At 40.5% G+C, this 21,154-nt stretch overlaps 1 protein-coding gene across 3 annotated transcripts in view; it reads left to right on the forward strand.

Moving 5' to 3' along the window:
- PARG (poly(ADP-ribose) glycohydrolase) overlaps positions 1-21,154 on the forward strand; it is a 115,555-nt gene that overhangs the window by 65,640 nt on the left and 28,761 nt on the right. For 2 of the 3 annotated variants that reach the window (XM_058671398.1, XM_004583533.4), the window contains exons 10-13: positions 2,151-2,230; positions 6,680-6,740; positions 10,166-10,241; positions 13,885-14,032. In XM_058671398.1, the coding sequence (XP_058527381.1) occupies positions 2,151-2,230; positions 6,680-6,740; positions 10,166-10,241; positions 13,885-14,032 (365 nt within the window). The remainder of the gene's footprint in view (positions 1-2,150; positions 2,231-6,679; positions 6,741-10,165; positions 10,242-13,884; positions 14,033-21,154) is intronic. The other variant, XR_009246482.1, reaches the window with a different exon arrangement.

Genomic DNA, 21,154 nt, shown 5'->3' on the forward strand with positions numbered 1-21,154 from the left:
TTTCAGAAGGGCCGGCATCCAGGGCATCCAGACATAACAGGTAAAGCTGCCACCTGTGATGACAGCATCCCATGTGGGCACTGTTTTGTGCCCCAGCTTGCTGCTCTTTCGGTCCAGCTACCTGTTAATGTACGAGGGAAAGCAACAGAGCATCACCCAAATGCCTGGGCTCCTGTCACCCACATGGGAAACCTTAATGAAGCTCCTGGCTCCTTGCTTCAACCTGGCCTAGCTGAGGCTGTTTGCTGCCATTCAGGGAGTGAGCCATCCCTGGGGGATCTCTTTGTCTCTCCCTTTCTCTCTCTCGCTCTGTTACTCTGTCTTTGAAATAAATAAAATAAATCTTTGGGGGAAAAAACCTAAATATTTTTAGAAGCATACTATGTAATTGAATAAAAATTTTACGCATCTATTTTTCAACTGTTTTTTAAAGATAGATTAGATTAGGTTAAAATAATATCCAGCATTATTGGTCTTTTTAGAAAATAAATATTCATATAAATTGTTTTTTTCCAAAGTTGACTCTGAGTACAGATTTCAGATCATTGAAAACAGAGTCATTTGAAAATCCGCATTTCCTCTCTTTTTTCTAATTCATTTCCGTGACTCAATAGGCTCTTCGCATGGAATTAGCTTTCCTACATAGTTTCAAAGGCCTGTTCTTCTAATAGTGAAAAATGTTACCCAATTTGGTACTTATTAAAGTAGACCGTTACTTGGAGGGTTTCTGGTTTTAAAGTCAACGAACATGACTAGAGGCAGATGAACGAATACTCTTCCATTTGTAGCCCCTGAGTCTTTGTATGACTGCTAAAGAAAGCATGCTTTTGTGTTAGAAATCTTTCAGTGTGTTACTCGGGTCACAGGTTTCCAAAGCCCTGCTTTTTCTTCCCTTAGGATAAATTGAATTATTTGTTCCCAATAACAATACACCATCATTTCAAAGTAAGTAGTGCAAGTCTACATTGCTGGAAACTAGATGACATGAGCTATACTGTTTAGTTTACCACCCAAAGGATCTGTGTTAGTGTGGGTGGCTTAAACAACAGAAATGTGTTTTCACATAGCTCTACATGCTGGAGGTCACAGTCATGATGCTGGCCCATTTGGTTCCAGCTGAGCGTCCTCTTCCTGTCTTAGTAGTGTATCCTGTCAAAGCACAGAGGGACCTCTGGTGTGTCTTCCTCTTCCTGGTTGGTCTACTTCTAATCCAGTTTTCTGCTCATATGCCTGAAAAAGTACTGAAAGACGTACCAAATGCCTGGACTCCTGGCAGCTGTGTGGGGAGACTGGGTGCAGCTTCCTAGCCTAGTCTGGTCATTGTGGCCATTCAAGGAAGGAAGCCGTGAGTGGAAACTCTCATTCCCATTCTTTCTGTGAAACGCCCCTTAAAATGAATAAATCTTAAAAACAAACAGGCTAACTAATCTTGTACCGTTAGGGCCCCACCTTATCCAAGACCTCTTTTTCTTCTAGGTCCTCTTCCTAATTCAGAAAAGTGGAGGATTCAGCATAGGAATTTTGAGAAGGCAAATGGATTTGCCCAATTTGCAAGGATTGCTTGGTCCCACTGTCTTGTCAAAGCTTTGCCTGGGGCATGTCCCCACCCGCACTCTACCACAGACACACAGTGTGGATTTTTTTTTTTCTGAGAGTCCAGTTTTGTTGGTTACGTAACTGCCTAGTAATGTTATAAATTATGAATAGTATCTGCCACTGCGAACGTGGCTGTGCATTAACTGACTGACCCTACTTGACTTGGGGGTACTAATGTTACCTTCTTCCTGGAGGGTGAGGAGTGCTGAAGCACAGTGAATGGGTGGGTGGGCGAGTGTGTGTAGAGAGGGTCCCCTCTGACTGAGTGTCTACCTTCCCCCTGGAGGGAGATGGGTGCCGAAGCACAATGCATGAGTGGGTATGGAGAGGGTGCCCCCTGACTGATCGGCTCCAGGAAACCTGGTGGAGTTGGTTTTAGTCCTTGCCCAGAGGCCAGTTGAATCCAATACAGTTTCCCAGTTCTCTGTACAGAATTTAACTCTGGAAAAATTACTCCTTTATGTTACTTGATAGCAGTCTAGATTTAGTGTTTTGTAAGTCATTTAAGCCATTTGAATTGTCCCCCACCCTCTTGTGGTTTTGGTCTCTTTCAGGTTGTTTGAAGGACGCTCACCAAGGAAGCCAGAGAAGCTTAAAACACTCTTCTGCTACTTTAGAAGAGTCACAGAGAAAAGTAAATTCCTTTCTTTCTTGCTATAATTTTTATGCTGATATGGCTATTTCAAATCAAGGGAAAGGCTTTTTGTGTTTGAAGTACAACTTCTGGCAAGTCGACGTTGAATGAAATAGTGCTGATGTGTTGTGAATGCATATAGAGGTTTATTAGATTCTCATCCTTTGCAATCTTCTTTTGTTTTTAGGATTTATTATTATTTTTTAATTGGAAAGTCAGATATACATGGAAGAGGAGAGACAGAGAGGAAGATCCTCCATCTGATGGCCCCAAGCGGCCGCAACGGCTGGAGCTGAGCCAATCCAAAGCCAGGAGCTTCCTCTGGGTCTCCCACGTGGGTGCAGGGTTCCAAAACCTTGGGCCGTCCTCGACTGCTTTCCCAGGCCATAAGCAGGGAGCTGGATGGACAGCAGAGCTGCCGGCATTAGAACACCAGTGCCCATATGGGATCCTGGTGTGTTCAAGGCGAGGACTTTAACCACTAGGCTGTCACGCTGGGCCCAAAATCTGTAGTGTATATATTCAAACATTTCCATGAGTAAAACCAATACTTAAAAAAAAATATGTGAACCAGGAAATACATTGTAGGTGCTCTTTATTTGAAGAACTAGTTGAAGTGTTTTTGCTTAGGTAAACTAATTCGTGATTTTTCTATTTATTCCTCCTTCCCAAAGCCCTCTGTAGAGTTCTTAGAGAGCTATACAGTGCTACTGTTGACACTACTTTGGGATAATCTGTTATGCTTCTCCATAATGTAGCCTCCCTTGCCCTGAGTCGGCACTAATGATTACCTGACATGCTGGTGATGACCTGAAAATGGATGGCTGTAACTGTTGCTGTCTTAGGAGCTGGATGGCCATGGTCAAGCTGCTGCTTATTCTTTTTTTTTTTTTTTTTTTAATATTTATTTATTTTTAATTGTAAAGGCAGATTGACAAAGAGAAAGATCCTCCATCTGCTGGCTCCCTCCCCAACTGGCTGTGATAGCTGGAGCTGAGCCGATCTAAATCTTGGGGTTTCTTTCAGGTCTCCCACACAGGTGCAGGGTCCACTGCTTTCCCAGGCCATAACAGGGAGCTGGGTGGGAGGTGGAGCAGCTGCAACATGAACCAGTGCCCGTATGGGATCCTGGCACGTGCAAGGCAAGGGTTTAGCCACTGGGCCATCAGACCAGTGCACACAGTCAAGCCTCTCTTAATACCTACCTATAAGCTTCAGTTTTCTCACCTGCTAGATAAAGTGATAATGACAGTTACCTCACAGGGCATTTATAGATAAGAAACAGGCATACACCGAGTAATGTCAGCTGGTACCATTGGTTCGTCTTATCCAGAATTGAGTGTAAAGAAACGTGAGCACTTCAGTTGTTTCCTTCCACTATGATTAGGTCAGGTCCAAGAAGTGGGTTCTTTCCAGTCGATTTCATCCCGCTTTTGGGATTGTACTTAAAACATGCCTCCGTATCATTTTAAGGTCATTTTTCAGATTTCCTTCTTTCAATCTTGCATTACATTGTCCTTCGTATTTTGTATTGTTGGACATTGTTGAAAATTGTGGAATGAAATCATTTGTCAGTATTTTAGTATTTGTGGGAAAGGGCATATACTTCTTTGATAGAGGATTATTTATCTCTCAGCCTTTTCAGTTTCAGTTTTGTGACACTGTATACTGAATGAGATATAAAGGAGAATGATACAGCACCACTCAGGATAGCAAAATGAGTAGTTTATCTACACCTGAAGAGAATTTAGTTATAACGAAATAATTCAGAGTTTATTCTTTTAATCCTGGGAATCAAGTTATGTATGTCTTCTCTGAAAGCTAACTTGATGTTCACTAAGTTTTAGGATTTCAAATACTCTGAGGAAAAAATACTAAAAGTTTTCTTTCAACTAGAAATATAAAAGCTGTCCTAAGCATTTTAAAAAGATTAAAGAAATGATAGTTAAATGCTTGACTTCCTGGCTTGTTTTGCTGTGCATGGTAACTTTGTTCTTTGTAGATGCACGGTGAAACATTGCTCTACCTTTTCAGGATGTACAGCTAATGACTTAAGGAGGAAATAGAAAGGTGGAATAAAAAGATTTATAGTAATCTATTTAAATCTCTTCCATCAATTCTGAGACATCAGAGGTAGTTAGAAGTGCCAGCACACGGCACACCTCCAAGAAAGATAAAACACACAAAAGGACCCAGAAATCAGTACTGAGAGGCTAAGCATAAAGAAAAATTTAACCTGGCTTTGCAAGACAAGGACAATAAAGAGCCTTGTCAGCCTCCACCTTGACACTGAGTGGGGCGAGGACGTGGGTGGGCACTGAGAATTCGAGGCACCAGCCCAAGTGTGAAGTCTGGAGCCAGACCATGCGGCCTCCAGAGGCCTGCAGCAGGGCTGGTAACTCAGACCGTGGAGGGCAGAAGCAGGTGCACGTCTTCTCTGGGAAAACTGGACTTGACACTAGATCGGACAGGACAACTCCATTACATGTATAGAAGATGTTGTGCAGTTTCAGAAGCTTAATATGTGACAGACCTGCTGTGTGGAACTGGTAGGATGTAATTCCATCAGGACATCTGCATTTCATGCTTGTGGCTGTAATGAGCTTGCTGAGACTGCCAGGCTTTGAAGAACCCTCTGAATTAAATCAGATAAAGCCTCTTAGATTAGATGTTTAAACATTGACCCACTCTTCAAACAGGGAAAAAAAAAATGATTGGCTCTGTGGGGTATATATTATGCCTTTGTAAAGGGAAGTATTTGGTTGCCAAAATAGTCTGACGTGAAAGTTGCCTTTTTCTAGAAGAAGCTAACAGGCAGGCTCTTGAAGCATCGCCAATAATTCTGTCTAAAAAACTGTGTTCCTCAGTGTTTTCCTTGACTGCGCACCATGGGTATGAATTTCTCTCGCCATCTTTTTAATATATGAGTGATATGTGATGTTCTTACTTGTCTGCTAAGTTGTGAAATGATGACAGACAACAGACACTGACTTCCTGTTAAGAGTTGCACCTCTGGTGTTTGAAATGTTTGAGTTCTTTCTTGTGAAATTTGAATGTGATTTCCATTTATCTTAAAGGTGGATATCTAACAATATTTTCAACTCATACTGGCAAAATATTCCATTCCTAAAGCAACAACTCATGATCCTTGAGTTGCCACTGACTTATGACTGAGCGCAAATGAGATGCAGAGTTGTCTGTAGGGGTGAGGTGATTGCTGAGCTGACACTGGGCTGTAGAACACCATCACTAACAGTCCCTGACAGCTCTTTCTGTGCCTAAGAGCCTTTCTTTGTCACCACTGAAGAAAACAGAAATGGTGTGGCCCTTTCAGTTTGTGCTTTGACTTGAATCGGGCAGATTACTTCTGGCCAGCTGACTTGTTTGTTGCTTTTGCCACTGACGTTAAACAAAGAGAGAGAAAGAAAAATGAAAACTAAGTCTAACCAAAGAACATGTCCTACCCTGTAACATTATTTTATTAATAATACTTCATCTTAATCCTTTAAATTCTGTTACTTCTTTAAAAGGATGTCTTTCTAAACTCTTAAGAATCCCTGTTTCTTCCTTCACCTAAGATGCTATTTATAAATAGAACAATTGCTTATTGTCTGAGCCAGAGATTTAGCTGTTCTAACTCCAGAAGACATGCTTTCGATTCCCTTTTTAAATCTTAGGCATTTTGCTTTTCCTTAAGGTGTGTTATTTATGTCCGTTTCCCAGTCTTTAAATGTGGAAAGCTTTTCTTTGAAAAGGAGTTTACAAGTTGGAATTCCATTTTGTCTTTATTGCTTTATTGCGTTTAAATTATATCAATTATACATCTAATTAATGCTTTTTTTAAATAAAGTATATTCAGTTTAAAAAACTGTATCAAAAAGTACCAGCACTCAAATCCTACTATTATTTATATAGTTTATTTACTGTGGGCAAAAGAGCTTTTAATGTAATGCTAGTATTAGTTAAAACCAGTGTCTGTCAAATATTCAGCCCTCTGCGTTCATGGGTTAATGCATATGTGGACTGAACCAATTTTAGATCAAAAAATATTGGGGGAAAAAATTCTCTAAGGAATACAGTACTACAAGTACGTAGATAGCATTTACATTGTATCAAGTATAAGTTATCTAGAGCTGACTTAACCTATGCAGGAATACTGAGAGTATCTTACATGCAAACACTGTATCATTTTATGTGACAAATGTGAGCATTTCAGATTTTGATACTGGTAGAGGGGCCACCTGTAGATATTGAAGGACAAATCTGTTTCAACATGGTACATGGACTTTACAGTTTTACAGCAAGTTGGACTCCCTCTTTTACTCTGTGTGTGTGTGTGTGTGTCTGTGTGTGTATGTGTGTGTGTGTGTGTGTGTATGTGTCCCTACATGGATACATAATCCCTTCCAAATTGAAACTTGGGTGTGATTTTCTTCTTTTGCTTTGTAGAACCTACTGGGTTGGTAACCTTCACAAGACAGAGTCTTGAAGATTTTCCAGACTGGGAAAGGTAATGATATGAGAAGACTTTCTAGACCCTTGGACTTAGGGCTCTATCTGGGAATGAGGGTTTCCAAGGTCTCATTGCCTCCGTGCCAACAGGTTTCTTCTCAGGAAAGATGCAGTTATAAAATTAAATCTGCCCTCAGCCCTGACTTTTACCATTTTGCTTAAGATTTTTTGTCTAAGCAAAGTCCTATTTAGAATTATTTTATTTATTCAGACACTAGTATTAAATAAACCCTAAAATTTGAATGTGCTTCCTTATTCCCATTAATATTTGTATTTTATGGCTTTTCTTTCTAGAAGAAAAGAGAGAAAGGAGTTTTTTCGTTTGGTTTTGTTTGTTTTGTATTTAACTGAAATACCAGGAGATGTTGTCTAAAAAGGAAGAGAACATGTATAATGTTTTGAAATCATGACGCATTAGAGATGACAGGGACCCAGGAAGTCATATATCCATCACTGTTATAGTACCTGTGACAGAGGGAGACTGGGAAGCTTCAGTGATGAAAGACTCACTTTCATTTGCTTAAATATGTTGTCTTCTAAAGAATCCCTTCTCCTTCTCATTCCTGGTTCGTCCTTCCAGTTTCCAATCTTTCACATTCAACCTTCCTTCCTATATCTTAAAAAGGCTTGTTTGACCTGTCCGTTCCAACACTGCACAAGTCCTTATGAGAGTTAACCGTTTCCCAGCGTGTAAACCTGCTCTTGACACACTTCCATTTGTTAGTCTCTCTTCACATAGAATGCCCAGCCCTAAGGGTTGTCTGGCCAGCTCTGCCCTCTTCTGTAATTGTATAGATTCTTTAGAGGAGTTGAGTTCAACTCAGCCTCTGGATTTCTACTCCACATCTGATGCTAGTTTGGCTCCTGTGTAAAAGGCGGCTGTCTGTGTACCACCACATGGAGGAAAGAGTCAGGCTTATTTGCACAGACCAGCAAAGCTGCTGTGTCAGTAACTACCCCCAGGAAATGCTAACTTTGTCCTCTTAACTTTGATAAGTAGCATTTAACTTGATGTCTTCTCTAGCGTATTTCATTGTTCTCTTTTTTTGTTTCGGCTGCTTTCTGAGTTTGAATCCATTAAAATATGCTCTCCCAGACTCTACAGAACCACCAACATGCCTGTATTTAACGGCCGGTGCAGAAATGAATAGTGTTGGTGTGAAAGACTGCATGGGCACGAGGGTGTTAGAGGCTTTCCTCAACTCCCAAGTTTCTGACATCTTGCCATTAGTCCTGTGAGTACCAGCAAATCCATTACCCTGGCCAGCAAATACCCAGGCAGGGATTTGCTGGGAGCAGAAGGGAAGACCTACTAAGAAGTTGCATGTGTAAAACACACCAAAAAAAAAAAAAAAAAAAAAAAAAACAGTTTCTAACAATTTGATAATGATACCAGTTTCAGTCATGGAGAATAGTTGACAAAAGATGAAATTTCTGGTTTGATTTCTTGACTATAATTAGCCCAAAGAATCATAATTCTTTAATCTTTTCATTGTGTTCTCTGAATAAAATGATTAGGAAAGGAGGATTTCAAGAAATGGACCCTCTTTCTATAGGAAAATAATTATTAGAAAATAACTTTTCTAATAATTGTAGCATCCTGGTTGAGAATTTAGGATGTTGAATTAGTGCATTTGAGCTCAAATCTTGATTGCTTTGTCTTCTGATCTTGGTTAGGTTACTTGAATGTTTCTGTGCTCTTCTTCCTATAAAAGGAGATAACAGTAAGGCTATTCTGAGGGTTAAATGAACTAATGTAAATAAAGCTCTCAGAACAAAATGTATTATTATTTTCTAAGTTCCTGAGCTTTCGGACTGCAATTTTTCTGGAAATGTGTATGGACTCCGTGAAACAAGGAAGTAAACAACCAGTGCTTTCCCAGCTTACTCTTATCATTTTTAAAAAAAAAAAATGTATTTATTTATTTGAAAAGCAAAGTTACTTAGAGAGAGGTCTTCCATCTGCTGGTTCACTCCCCAAGTGGCCCCAGTAGCCGGGGCTGGGCTAGACCAAAACCAGGAGCTAGTCTTCCAAGTCTCCCACATACTACAGAGAGGCTCAGATACTTGACTATCTCCCGCTACTTCCTCAGGCACATTGGTGAGGAGCAGGATTGGAAATAGCGTAGCTGAAATTTGATCGAGTGCCTGTGTGGAGTGCTGGCATCAAAGGCAGTGGCTTGACAGGCTATGCCTTGGACCTCATTGCCAGCCCCTTAAATTACTTTTAAAAAATAATCTTTCCCGCTCAAATTGTTAGCATTCTTTAACAGTTGCAAGTTTAGATTGCTTATATTTTACTATAATTTGATTTTCTTGCTGTGCATGATGAAGGCACTATAGTAAGGAAAAAGTGTCATCATTAAGTCTCACTATTAATAAATGAAATTGATTTTTAATGTAACATGTAGGCCAAGTAAATACCTCAATGAGCTTTTTTTTTTTTTTGAAAGATTTATTTTATTTTTATCGGAAAGTCAGATATACAGAGAAGAGGAAAGACAGAGAGGAAGATCTTCCATCCAATAATTCACTCCCCAAGTGAGCGCAATGGCCGGTACTGCGCCAATCTGAAGCCAGGATCCAGGAACTTCTTCCAGGTCTCCCACACGGGTGCAGAGTCCCAAGGCTTTGGGCTGTCCTCCACTGCTTTCCCAGGCCACAAGCAGGGAGCTGGATGGGCAGCAAGGCTGCTAGGATTAGAGCTGCTGCCCATGTGGGATCCCGGCAGGTTCAAGGCGAGGACTTAGCTGCTAGGCCGCGCCGCCGGGCCCCTTGATGAGCATTGTTTAGGAAAGGTAAAAATTGTGTGTTTTGATTGACTTACAGGTACTAGGTTCATCACTATTAATGTAAATAGTGCATGGAGCAGGTGATCACACACACACACTTACCAAACCAGTGGAAATAAAAGTCCATCTATAAGGCCAGCCTTTAGCATAGCGGCTAAAAAAACCTACAAGGCTAGCATCACACACGGGCACCAGTTTGTCTCCCAGCTGCTCCACTTCCAGTCTAGCCTCCTGCTAATGGCCTGGAGAAGCAGCAGCAGATGGCCCAAGTGCTAGGGTCCCTGCGATCCACCTGGGAGGCCCAGATGAAGCTCCTGGCTCCCAGCTTCAACCTGACCTACCTGTGGCTGTTGCAGCCTCCTGGGGAGTGAACCAGTGGGTGGAAGATCGATCTCCCTCTCTTTAATTCTAACTTTCAAGCAAAGAGCCCATCTGAGAATCAGGATTTCTTGCTGTCTATATGTATTTTGTTGGGTTACCAACTCTGGCACAATAATAAAACTAGCAGATCTTAATTTTTATTATTTTAGGGTGACTTCAGTTTTGTTTTACTTACTGATCTATATTTTCAGATTTATCCAAAGTGAATTGTCCATCATTTAAAAAGTGTGTCCATGTGTTTACATCATAGATGCGAGAAACCCCTGACACGACTGCATGTCACTCACGAGGGCACCATCGAAGGGAACGGTCAGGGCATGCTACAGGTAGGCGGGCCGCTGCACGTGACTTGCTAGTCTGGCTCCTGACAGCAAAGGGAAGTTGAGAAGCTGTTTGTTTGTCTCCTGAAACTGATTGAATGCAAAGAAGCATGGTAGCAGAATGGAGAGAAACACCAAACAGGTCACTTTGACAGCCTGGGTAATGTCATTATTTGGCAGCCTCCTCTCTGTTTCTTCTGTGCGCCTCTTTAAAAAGCCTTTGACAGGAAATCATCACATCCGGGCCCCCTCGGTCCTCTCAGTTCAGACACTGATCGCACGTTGACAGGGGAAGAGGTTACCAGGGTATGGTCTTGACAGGCTGTCACCAGACAGTTTCATTCCTGTCTGTCGAGGTTCTTGCTCAGCCCAAGCAAGGACCAGCTTGAGACGTCCCTTTGCCACCAGCAGCCTTGTTTGGATTTAGGAAGCAGATGTCTCAGATGTATTGACCCTAACAGCCTCTTTGCCATTTGTGGCAGTTGTGGGCACAGAAACTAGCAGTGGTTGCTAATGTCGGTCTCTTGAAAAGCAGGTGAGCCTGTCCATCATGGGTCTTTCTTATTACTCTGTTAACTAGCTTCATGCTTAGAAAAGGGCTCTGGAAAGTGAGTTAAAGATACCCTTTACACCTCATATGAGCCCATGTTTTCCTTTTGCTCTGTAGTGACTTTAACAATTTACTAATCAAAGACAAAATGATGCTATTTTGTGTTTTTATCCCATTTATGAGAGCATTTTAAATTTAATTTTCTTTGAAAGAAACTGCACATCATATCTGTGTATACTTGGAATAGCAGATCTCTCCCCTTAGATCTTTAACACTTATATTATGGCAGAAGCTAAAGGAAGCAGGTGCCTAAACATGGACCAATTTGTGTGAATAACAGTGTTTACTATTATGTCACTGGATTGGTTTGTGTGTGCCTAATTATTGCATATGTATGTCCTGAATAATAAAACATATTTTTTTAGAATGACATTATTTTGAACATATTTGTAATTAAAATTTTCAGGGACAAGCTGTTTTATCTTTTTTTTTCTTTTTTTTCTTTTTTTTCTTATTTATTATTTTTAATTAATTAATTACATTGTATTATGTGACACAGTTTCATAGGTACTTGGGTTCTCCCCACCCCTCCCCAAACCCTCCCACCATGGTGGATTCCTCCACCTTGTTGCATAACCACAACTCAAGTTCAGTTGAGATTCCCCCATTGAAGCTGTTTTATCTTAAATCATTTTCCAATTACTGCTAGAGTTTATAAACACAAATACTTAGAATAAGTGAATTAACACTTGTCCTGTTTACTTTGTATGTAATTATATGCTTTTTCTTCTATTTAAGCAAAGTAAGTGTGCTTAAAACTGTTTCAAATCAATGTCACATTCCCTCCCCACACACACATCCACATTTCCTTTTCAGTGAAGTTTCTTGCCTACATTAAAGTCTTGGATAAACTGAAGGCATCTTAATACACATGAACTAAACAGAGCTGGTTAGCACAGCAGGCAGGCTGACCTTTCATTTCAGTGTGCCTCAACAGAGAATTATTTAACTATGGTCAAGGTCGAGATTCTCCCTACTTGCCTAGAATATATTATGATGAAATGTGAGACTTTGGTAGATTAAAAGAGTCCTAGAAAGGCTTCTAGCACTATTAATTGTTCTCCCTGCCCGTGCCATGTCTCCCCAGGAGATGGGGGAATATTGTGTTGCAGTGCTACAGAGCTCCTTGTGTAGTATGTAAATTGTATTATGCCAAATGGCAACAACAATAAAATCTCTCTGAGGAGTGTTAACATCTCTCTCTTTACATCAGGATAAAATTCAGACTCTGAGTAATCCGAACAAGTACCTTTAAAGAATGAGACTCAGAAAATGAGAGGCTAAAAATAAAGAATCACTCATCCTTTTTTCCATGGGCGGAAACAGATTTCTCTCCTTTTTGGACAGTCTTTATAAGAACTTTTTTTATGTAGTAGAAATTTTGATTTTTCTAAAAGACCTCTTGCTTTTAGAGACCCTGTGTTTAGTGTGTAGCACACCTTTCAGGTATAAATGTTTTTGATCTGTTAGACAAAGGGTAAGCAATGGTATGAACATTTAATGTACTGACTGTGGGGTTACGCAGTGCGTTGTCTCTAAACTCCGCATGCTCCTTCTGTGGTCCAGTTCTGCTTCATTGTACTCTGTAGGAAATACAAATACATGCTGAATCAATTCTTGTGCTTATGCGTCTATCATTACAAATGCTATGGGGCCAGGAATCACCCAAGTCTTGTTTGTTCATCCTGGTATTGTATGTGTCCCCAGCAAACCACTCAGTCAATATTTGTTCAGTTGAGCAGTGCCTAATGACCTCCGACATAGTAGGGAAATATCTACAAACTTGTGTCACCACAGTTATTTTTCTACACAGTGGCTCTGGTTTGACCATTAATTTTAGTTCTTCAAGACTACAAAACGAAACACGCGAGTGTCTGAAGAAACTTGTCGGTTGTGTGTTTCAGTATTTTCTGAACTCTGCTATCTGTGAGAAGACTGCTTTGCCTTCTGTTTAATTTCTATCTTTTCACACATATTTTTACACATCAAAACTTACATTCTGTTCTTTTTTTTGCAAAATAGGCTCCACATTATTTAATGTAAGTTGCTCTAGAAGACACAAACAAGTTTTAAGAAATCTTACTTTCTACAGAAATTTGAAAATATCTCAGCCTCTTTTATAATGCTTGATAGGTTCTGTTTTACGTGTGTGTGTGTGTGTGTGTGTAATGTAATATCTCAGAGTCATCTAAGGATAGGCTCTGTTTCTCACATAGTAACCCATAGAGCTTAGCACAGTTGACATTAGCACGGTTGGCCTGCTTAGTAAGGATAGAGAGACTGAAGTAATGCTGCCAGATGGGGTCTGCTTTCTCTTGAGGATCATGTAGCTCAGTAGAAGCTGGGAGATTCCATTGTAGTACTCTACATAAAACTTAAATAGCATTTCAAACTGAATTAGAAATATTAGTTTAGTTGTATCGTTGTACTGGAGCTTCTTTCTCCCCCCCCCTTTTTTTGGCTTATATATATATGTATTTTCGAAGTTTGCAATGTTCGTGTGGTTTGGAGTATGGGATTTGAGTATAATTTAGGACAAAAATTTCCATCCCTTAAGTCATCCACAAAAGAAAGATTATTCAAGAGTAGTCAGTTACTAATCTTTTTGGTGTTCAGTGTTTGCTATATTGTGAAAGAAAGGTATAACTATAGTGAAGTCATGTAAATATGTAAAGAAAAATTGATCAGTGTGAGAAAATGACTTTGAAGACTTGACAGCAAAGCTCTATCTTGGATTTGTGGCCCTTGGGGCACCAAGTTTACACACATGTGAGTCTAAATAATCCAGATGTGGCCCAACAGCTCCATTCTGTGAATTCCTTCTGTGGCTAGTATCCTGAGAAATATACGGAGATGTTGCGTGGACTGCGATGGCCTGATTACAAGCAGCAGTCATCTGCTCCCCTTGGGAAGATGGCTAATTTGGGGCTTGATTTTCATAGTAAGAAAAAGAAGATCAGAGTTCAGTGGGCATGTGCTTCTTTGTATTTATGCAGGTATTTTAGACCATCACTTAACATGCCACATTTTCCCACATAGGTGGATTTTGCAAATCGTTTTGTTGGAGGTGGTGTAACCAGTGCAGGACTTGTGCAAGAAGAAATCCGCTTTTTAATCAATCCTGAGTTGATTGTTTCACGGCTCTTCACTGAGGTGCTGGATCACAATGAATGTCTTATTATCACAGGTTAGTTTGGGGAAGTCTGGTCAGTGGGGCTGCTTTCCCCATGTTGAATACTGTCATGCAGACTAGAGACCACTGGATCAACATCTAGCTTTGCCCCTTCCTTGGGATGAGTCCCCTGATTTTTATTCATTAACTTATGTTTGCTTTTTTAGAATTTCACGGTCTTCACTTTCCTGATCCTGACAAGATGTTTTAGGTGCACCTTTTCCTTTTTGTGTGTGGTTAAGCCACCGATGGGACACCCACATCCCATGTCTCAGGGTGCCTGGCTTCGAGTTCTGATTGCAGCTTCTTCCTGACATGCACCCTGCCGGAGGCTGTAGGTGACTGATCCAGTGGAAGCCCTGGGCTGAGTCCCCAGCTCCTACTGTGGCTGCAGCCATTGCAGGCCATTGCGGAATGAGTCGCATTGCGTGCGCGCGCTCTCTCGTTCTCTCTCTCTGGCTTCCTCCCCCTCCATACCTTTCCCTCCTTCTTTCTCTCCCTCCCCCTTACTCTCTTCTCCCTCAGTTGCTCCCTGTCTCTCCACCTCTCAAGTTAAAATTTTTTAAACTAATTTTTTAGAAGTGATTTGTTTTAGTTGTGTGTGAAGACATTATGTACACATAGAAAGCATCGGTACAGCTTTAGGCCCAGCAATCCAACAGTGCCCTTTACTGGGGGAGGAATAAAGGAGTGACCTTATGTTTACCCTAACTTCTAATTCTCAAATAAGTGTAATTTTATTAGTGCCTCACCTAGACTATTTTTGCATTAACAATGGAAAAATATCTGTGAAAGAAATATTGCTTTAAAGAAACTAAAATGAGTTTCTTTAGTCCAAAACATCATGTCATGGAGGCTTTTGTTTGTTTTTTTTACTTTTTGGTGGTGGTGGTTATGAATGAACTACAAAAGAATTCACTTTGTAGGTCTTAAGAGACTCTTAATCAGCCACTACATGTAAGATGAGCACCTTATTTGAGTACCTAAAAACCATTCCCATGTAATGTGTCATTAGCTGCTGCTACTTCTGCTTTTATTCTGCAAAGATGGATTTCTTTTTTAAATATTTTACTGATTTGAAAGGCAGAATTACAGAGGGAGTTGGCGGGGTAGGGAAGTGCGGGGGGTGGGTGGTGTAGAAAGAGAGACTGATAGAGAGAGGTGTTGTATCTTCTAGTTCCTTCCCAAGTGGCCCCAATGGCCAGGGCTGGACCAAGCCAAGTCCAGGAGCCAGATTTCTTTCAGGTCTCCCACATGTATGTAGGAGCCCCAACACTCATGCCATCCTCTACTGCTGTCCCAGCTATGTTAGGAGGGAGTTGGAAGTGGGGCAGCCAGGACCCATATATAGTGCCAACCTGCAGGCATTGACTTAACCTGCTCTGCCACGGCAAACATGGATCTCTTATTTCAACTTGAAACCTATTGCTGCCTTGAACACTGAAGATAAACCACTTACCTGAGGTAAAGAAATTAGCTTATCATTATTCCCCGAAATTATGAGTTACATAAAATAAGTGTTTAGTTAAGTTACATTCAGAGATGTATATGACAGAAGACTCCAAAATCTGATCTTGAAGCCACAGCCTTTAGCTCAGTTACATTTGTAGGCAACAGAGAAAATCTGAGTTTTGGTCTTTATGTTAGCTTCTCACTGTGTCTTTCCGCAGAGTGATTATGATATATCCAGATGTGAATGCCTTTGGTTTTATCTTATTTGGAATTCATTGAGCTTCTGGGATTTTTAGACTAATGGGTGTCATGCAGTTTGGTTGGAGCCATTATTTCTTGAGTTTTTCTTTCCTCCCCCGTCTTTGCTCTCCTTGTTCTACTTGATGGTGCGCCCCCATCTCCGAAGCTATTGATGTCTCAGTTGACCTAGCTCCAAGGACACTGGTTCTTTATTCTCATCTCCTTTGAATCCCTCCAGTGAATTTTATATTTCAGTTACTGTATTCTTCACCTCCAGAGTGTCTGTCTGGTTCTCTCTCTGTTGAGACTCTATTTGAAAGGTGTCTTTCTCATGCTTTTAGACATATTTAGAGTAGCTGATACAAAGTCGTTGTTTAAGGAACCCAATATCTGGGCTTCACAGGGACAGTTACCATTGAGTGGGTTTTTTCTGAGTCTGAGCCGTAATTTCTCATTCTTTCCCTATCATATTTTTTTTGTTGTTGAAAACTGGGTCTTTTTAATAATACTCTGTGGCAACTCCAGAAGTTAGGTTTTCCTGGTGTCAGAAGTTGCTGCTGTTTGTTGTTTAATGACATTGCTAAAGTAATTGTTTAAAGTCTACATTCTTTCTCGTATGGTCATGATGGTCTCCGCTCAGGTCCTAGACATATAATGATTGTACAGATGTCCTTAAGGGTCTGAAACCAGTAAGTCGTCAGTCTTTGCTGAAGAGCTCTCTGTGCCAGTTGGAGTTCACCTTGAACTACCTTGGCTGTTAATTCCTACCTCACAGAGCTTCCAGGTCAGACAGCTAAGGCAGTTGAGGATGTTTTTCGTGTACATTTTGCACATCTGGGCATTTATGTGGCCTGCTAGATTCCCGGGAATAGTTAGAATTTTGCAAAACTCCTTAGGCACACCTCATCCCTCAGCTTTTCCTTTGATGCTTTTTAATTGGCCTGGCTGTTCTCCCCAGCCTCTTGTCAACCACCTTGGGTACCCTCAGTGTTAAAAATTGCCTGTTGGGTCCACACTGTAGTGTAGTAGATAAAGCAGCTGCCAGTGATGCCAGCATCACTTATAGGCACCAGTTGATATCCTAACTGTTCCAGTTCCAATCCAGATCCCTGGTAATGTCCTGGAAAAGCAGCAGAAGATGGCCCAGGTGTTTGGTTCCTGTCACTCATGTGAGTGACCTGAAAACAAATCCTGGCTTCTTGGTTTGCCCTGATGTAGCCCTGGCCGTTACAGCCACCTGGGAAATGAACCAAAAGATGAAATATTCTCTCTCTCTAATTAGTTGATTAATTGTTGCTATCGAGCACCCTTGGGGATTAGGTTTTTCACACACTGGACATGCTACAAGTCTGACCAGAAAAAGACAGCTCTCTGTGAGGTCTTCCCTGGGACTACCAGACGACAGAGAGCGAGTATTCTCGGAGAGCAGAGTCTGGTGCCCTGTGGTACGCAGCAGGCCGGCTGCTGGCTCTCACCAGGGAACAGACAGCTGGAGGTTTTTTTATGCTACCACAGAGCTTGGGAAAGTGGGGTAGAATTAGGGCAGATTAAAACACCACAGTAAATAAATCTTGGTATTTATTACCAAGCTTCAACTGCTTTTCCTTAAATAAACACTCCCTAGATAACTGCAGACAAGTCACTCCTCCAGGAAGGGAGTTTCCAGGGCTTTTTTTACTCCACTCATGTTGCAGGTATCCTCATTTTTTGTAAGCACCACTGATAAAAGTACTCTCAGTGAACCCGTCTCATCCTTTACACATGCTGTAATAATCCTTCTCCCTCCAATACTGCTGTTTCTGTGGAGTCAGGCAAAAACTAAAACCTGGTGGTGTGAAGGCGTTTCTCAGCAGTTGGGCCCCCGCCACATGCTTGAAACCCATGACTTGAAATATTTCATCTGGAATTCTAAGATTGTGATTAAAATGGGAAAATAAACCTCCTCTTCACACTGCCTCAGCTCACATGCTGGCCATCTGTCTATGTTTGTTGTCACGTATGCACAAGGAAGGAGTCACTTGGGAGGTACTGGGGAAAGTGAACATGCAAGGAATTCCAGTAACTAAATACTTTGGACATTGGTCTCATCCTGTTTTATGTTGGTGTGATGGTCTGGGATGTGATTAAACCCATACCCAAGTAGATATAGCAAATCATATTTTAAAAGACCTTTAATTTTGAGCACTTCTGCTGTGTTGGACCTAGAGACTTATGACAAATTTCTCATCAGTTTTTAACAGGAATTTATAAGTGCGAAAATTTTAAAAAAATAAAAGCTTGTTAAAACAAGAGTCATTGAAACACAAAGATAGTTTGTCTTATTTTTCTTATGCTAGGAAAGAAGTAAGTCTCATGTCAACTGCCATTCATGTTACTATAAGTAAAAGATGTTACTTCCACTGGTGATAGTAAAAGAAAACCAATACCTTTTGGCAATAGTTTATCCCCATTTTGAACAAGGCTCACTGCAGCATTGCGCCTGTTGTCTGACGCACCTGTGGCTGCAGCTGTGGCTGTTGTGAAGCAACAGATCTGGAATCACCTCAGGCTGAGGACATTTGGGGTGACTTTTAACTCAGCATTTTCTCCCACATCCACTTAGCTTTATTATGGTGCCTCCTAATTAATATCTGTGATGTGAAGCTCCCTTAATGGAAATGGCCATTTCATCATCTATTTGAAGCCTGGATTTCTGCCATCCCCTTCTTAGGAGCCTCTTAACCATGCCCTGCAATCTATCTGCTTGATCAATTCCATTGCTTCAGTGATGCAGCCTGGCTCCGTGAGCTAATGACTGGGACTGTGCTGCCTGAATCTGTAGAAGAGTTTGAGAAATTGGAAGTAAATTAAATTTATCATCATTGTGGGACATCTGGTCGGTATCAGACTTTTAAATGAATATGGAACAGGTCATGCAAACAGGCAAATACTTTGATGATACTAACAGTGTTATCCCTGTGCTTACTGTGATCCTCCCTGGGGCAGCCGTGAGTTAAGACCTCCCAGCAAGTGTGGAAGGGAAAAGGATTCTCTCTCTCGCTCTCTCTCCATCTCTCCATCTCATGTGTTTCTTTACAACATTAGCGAATAACTTCCACACCCACTGTGACCAGGTGGTTTTGAGAATTATTCTGTCTTTTTGTGGTGAACTCATTAAGTAGATGCTTTGCCACAAACCTTACAGAGCAAAGTGGCCTACTGGCTAAATCCTCACCTTGCATCCACCGGGCTCCCATATGCATACCAGTTCGTGTCCCTGCTGCTCCACTTTGCTTATAACTCCCTACTTGTGGCCTGGGAAAGCAATGGAGGAAGGCCCAAAGCCTTGGGACCCTGCATTCACGTGGGAGACCTGGAAGAAACTCCTGGATTGCCTCAGCTCTGGCCATTGTGGCCACTTGAAGAATGAATCAGCAGAAGGAAAGTCTTTGTATCTCCTTCTAATATTTTTTTTGAATAAATGAAAAAATAGATAAATAAGTGATGCTAACCAAAGTACCATGCGTGACCTGTACAGATTTGCAAGGACACAATCCATTAGTAAATAGAATATATATTTTTTTAATTTTTTCTTTAAAATCTCCTAATTTTTTACAAATATTAATTCCCGTAACAGAAGAGTATTAATAACTACTAAATGTAAAAAAAGTAAGGCTGTCATGAACTCCTGGTAAGATTTTAATTGAATCCTTGTTTTTGGCTTAAATGAAAGTCTATGTTTGGAAAGCTTTACAGACCATCCCTAGAGACAGCTATCACAAAGGTCCTTCAGTCTCCATCTCATTTGAGCTATTACTGTTCACTTTTGCATTTCATCATCGTTCTTTCATAAATTTGAACTTAAACACGTTAAAAGCATCTGTTTTTCAAAGCAGTCGGTCAAGTTTTGAAAGGTGACTTCTTAGAAAAAGAGAGGTAGGATTCAATTTGTTAAAAGCAAGAGCATTTGTATATGTCTATTAGGTTTCTTATATTCTTAAGGAAATAAATCTGACCTTGTTCTCAGGAAAAAGAAATGAAGCCATCCTAAGTTAGTGTACAAACAGGATCTTATTGCACATTTTTCAACTACTGTTTTTTCCAAAGACACAACAGGTATTTGTCATCGTCGTCGTCTTTTTATTATTATTATTATTATTATTATTTTATTATCCAGTTCCATAGGCCCTGGGACTTCCCTTTCCCCCTCCCCAACTTCCCTTCACCCCCACAATTGAGTTCCCCTATATTATAACTGTAGTATAGTTCTTCATAAACAGCCGTTAAGTCCATCATTGTGGGCATGGACAATGGCAAAGAGTCCAGCATTCTGTTGTCAAGATACAGTTAACAGTTTCATTGAGAGTCCATCTTTGATCTGCAAGTAGAAATGCATACTGCATTGTATCCTCACATCTGGATATGACAGTCTCCATTACACAGTTACTATACATCCCCTAAAATGAAAAGCCACAAAACAAAATCAACAACAGGAAGGAAAAAAAGAAATTTACAAAATTATTAAATAACATGCTACTGAATGACTAATGTGTCACTGAAGAAATGAAAATCAAGAACCTTCTTGAAGAAAATGATGCTACTGTATGATCTATGAGTCAGTGAAGAATTTAATAAAAAGAGTTTTGAAGAGATGAAACTAAATTTTAAAAAAACATCAAAATCCATGAGATAGTTTCCGCTGATCTTTGTTGGTGAAATGTGTCTCCTGTAGGTAACAAAAAGATGTTTTGGTTTTTTTTAATTCATTCCACTGATCTATGATGTTTGATTGTTGAGTTTATTTTTTTTTTTTATTCATTGATTACATTGTATTATGTGATACAGTTTCGTTGGAACTGGGAATCACCCCACCCCCCCCCCCGCCCTGATTGTTGAGTTTAAACCATTTATGTTCAGGGTTAATATGAATGTGTGGTAATTTGGTCCTTTCATTTTAGCAATGAGTTGTTCATTGATTTAGTCTTCTGTTGTTATTTTACTGGGATGTTCTTCACATTTGCCATTGGTTTTGGTGGGTACTATTCCTCTTCTCTGTCAAGAGAACATCTTTAAGTATCCTTTGTAGGGCAGGTTTGGAAGAGACATATTCTTTTTTACTGTGGAAATATTTTATTTCATTGTCAAATATATAATAAAGCTTAGCTGGGTACGTTATCCTGGGCTGACAATTTTTTTGCTTTTAGAATCTGGACTATGTCACTCTATTCTCTGCTGGCCTGTAGAGTTTCCTGTGAGAGATCTCCTGTGAGTCTGATTGCCATTCCTCTATAAGTCCATTGATTTTTTTTTTTTTTTCACGTGAACATTTTAGGATCTTTTCCTTATGTTTAATCGAAGAGAGCTTGATGATCATGTGTCTTGGTGAAGATCGCTTTTGGTCAAGCCTGTTGGGAGTTCTGTCCCCCTCTTGGATGTTGTTTCCCAATTCTTTCTCTAGATTAGGGA

This window comes from Ochotona princeps, chromosome 13 (genome assembly GCF_030435755.1).
Source record: "Ochotona princeps isolate mOchPri1 chromosome 13, mOchPri1.hap1, whole genome shotgun sequence".
Classification (NCBI taxonomy): Eukaryota; Metazoa; Chordata; class Mammalia; order Lagomorpha; family Ochotonidae; genus Ochotona; species Ochotona princeps.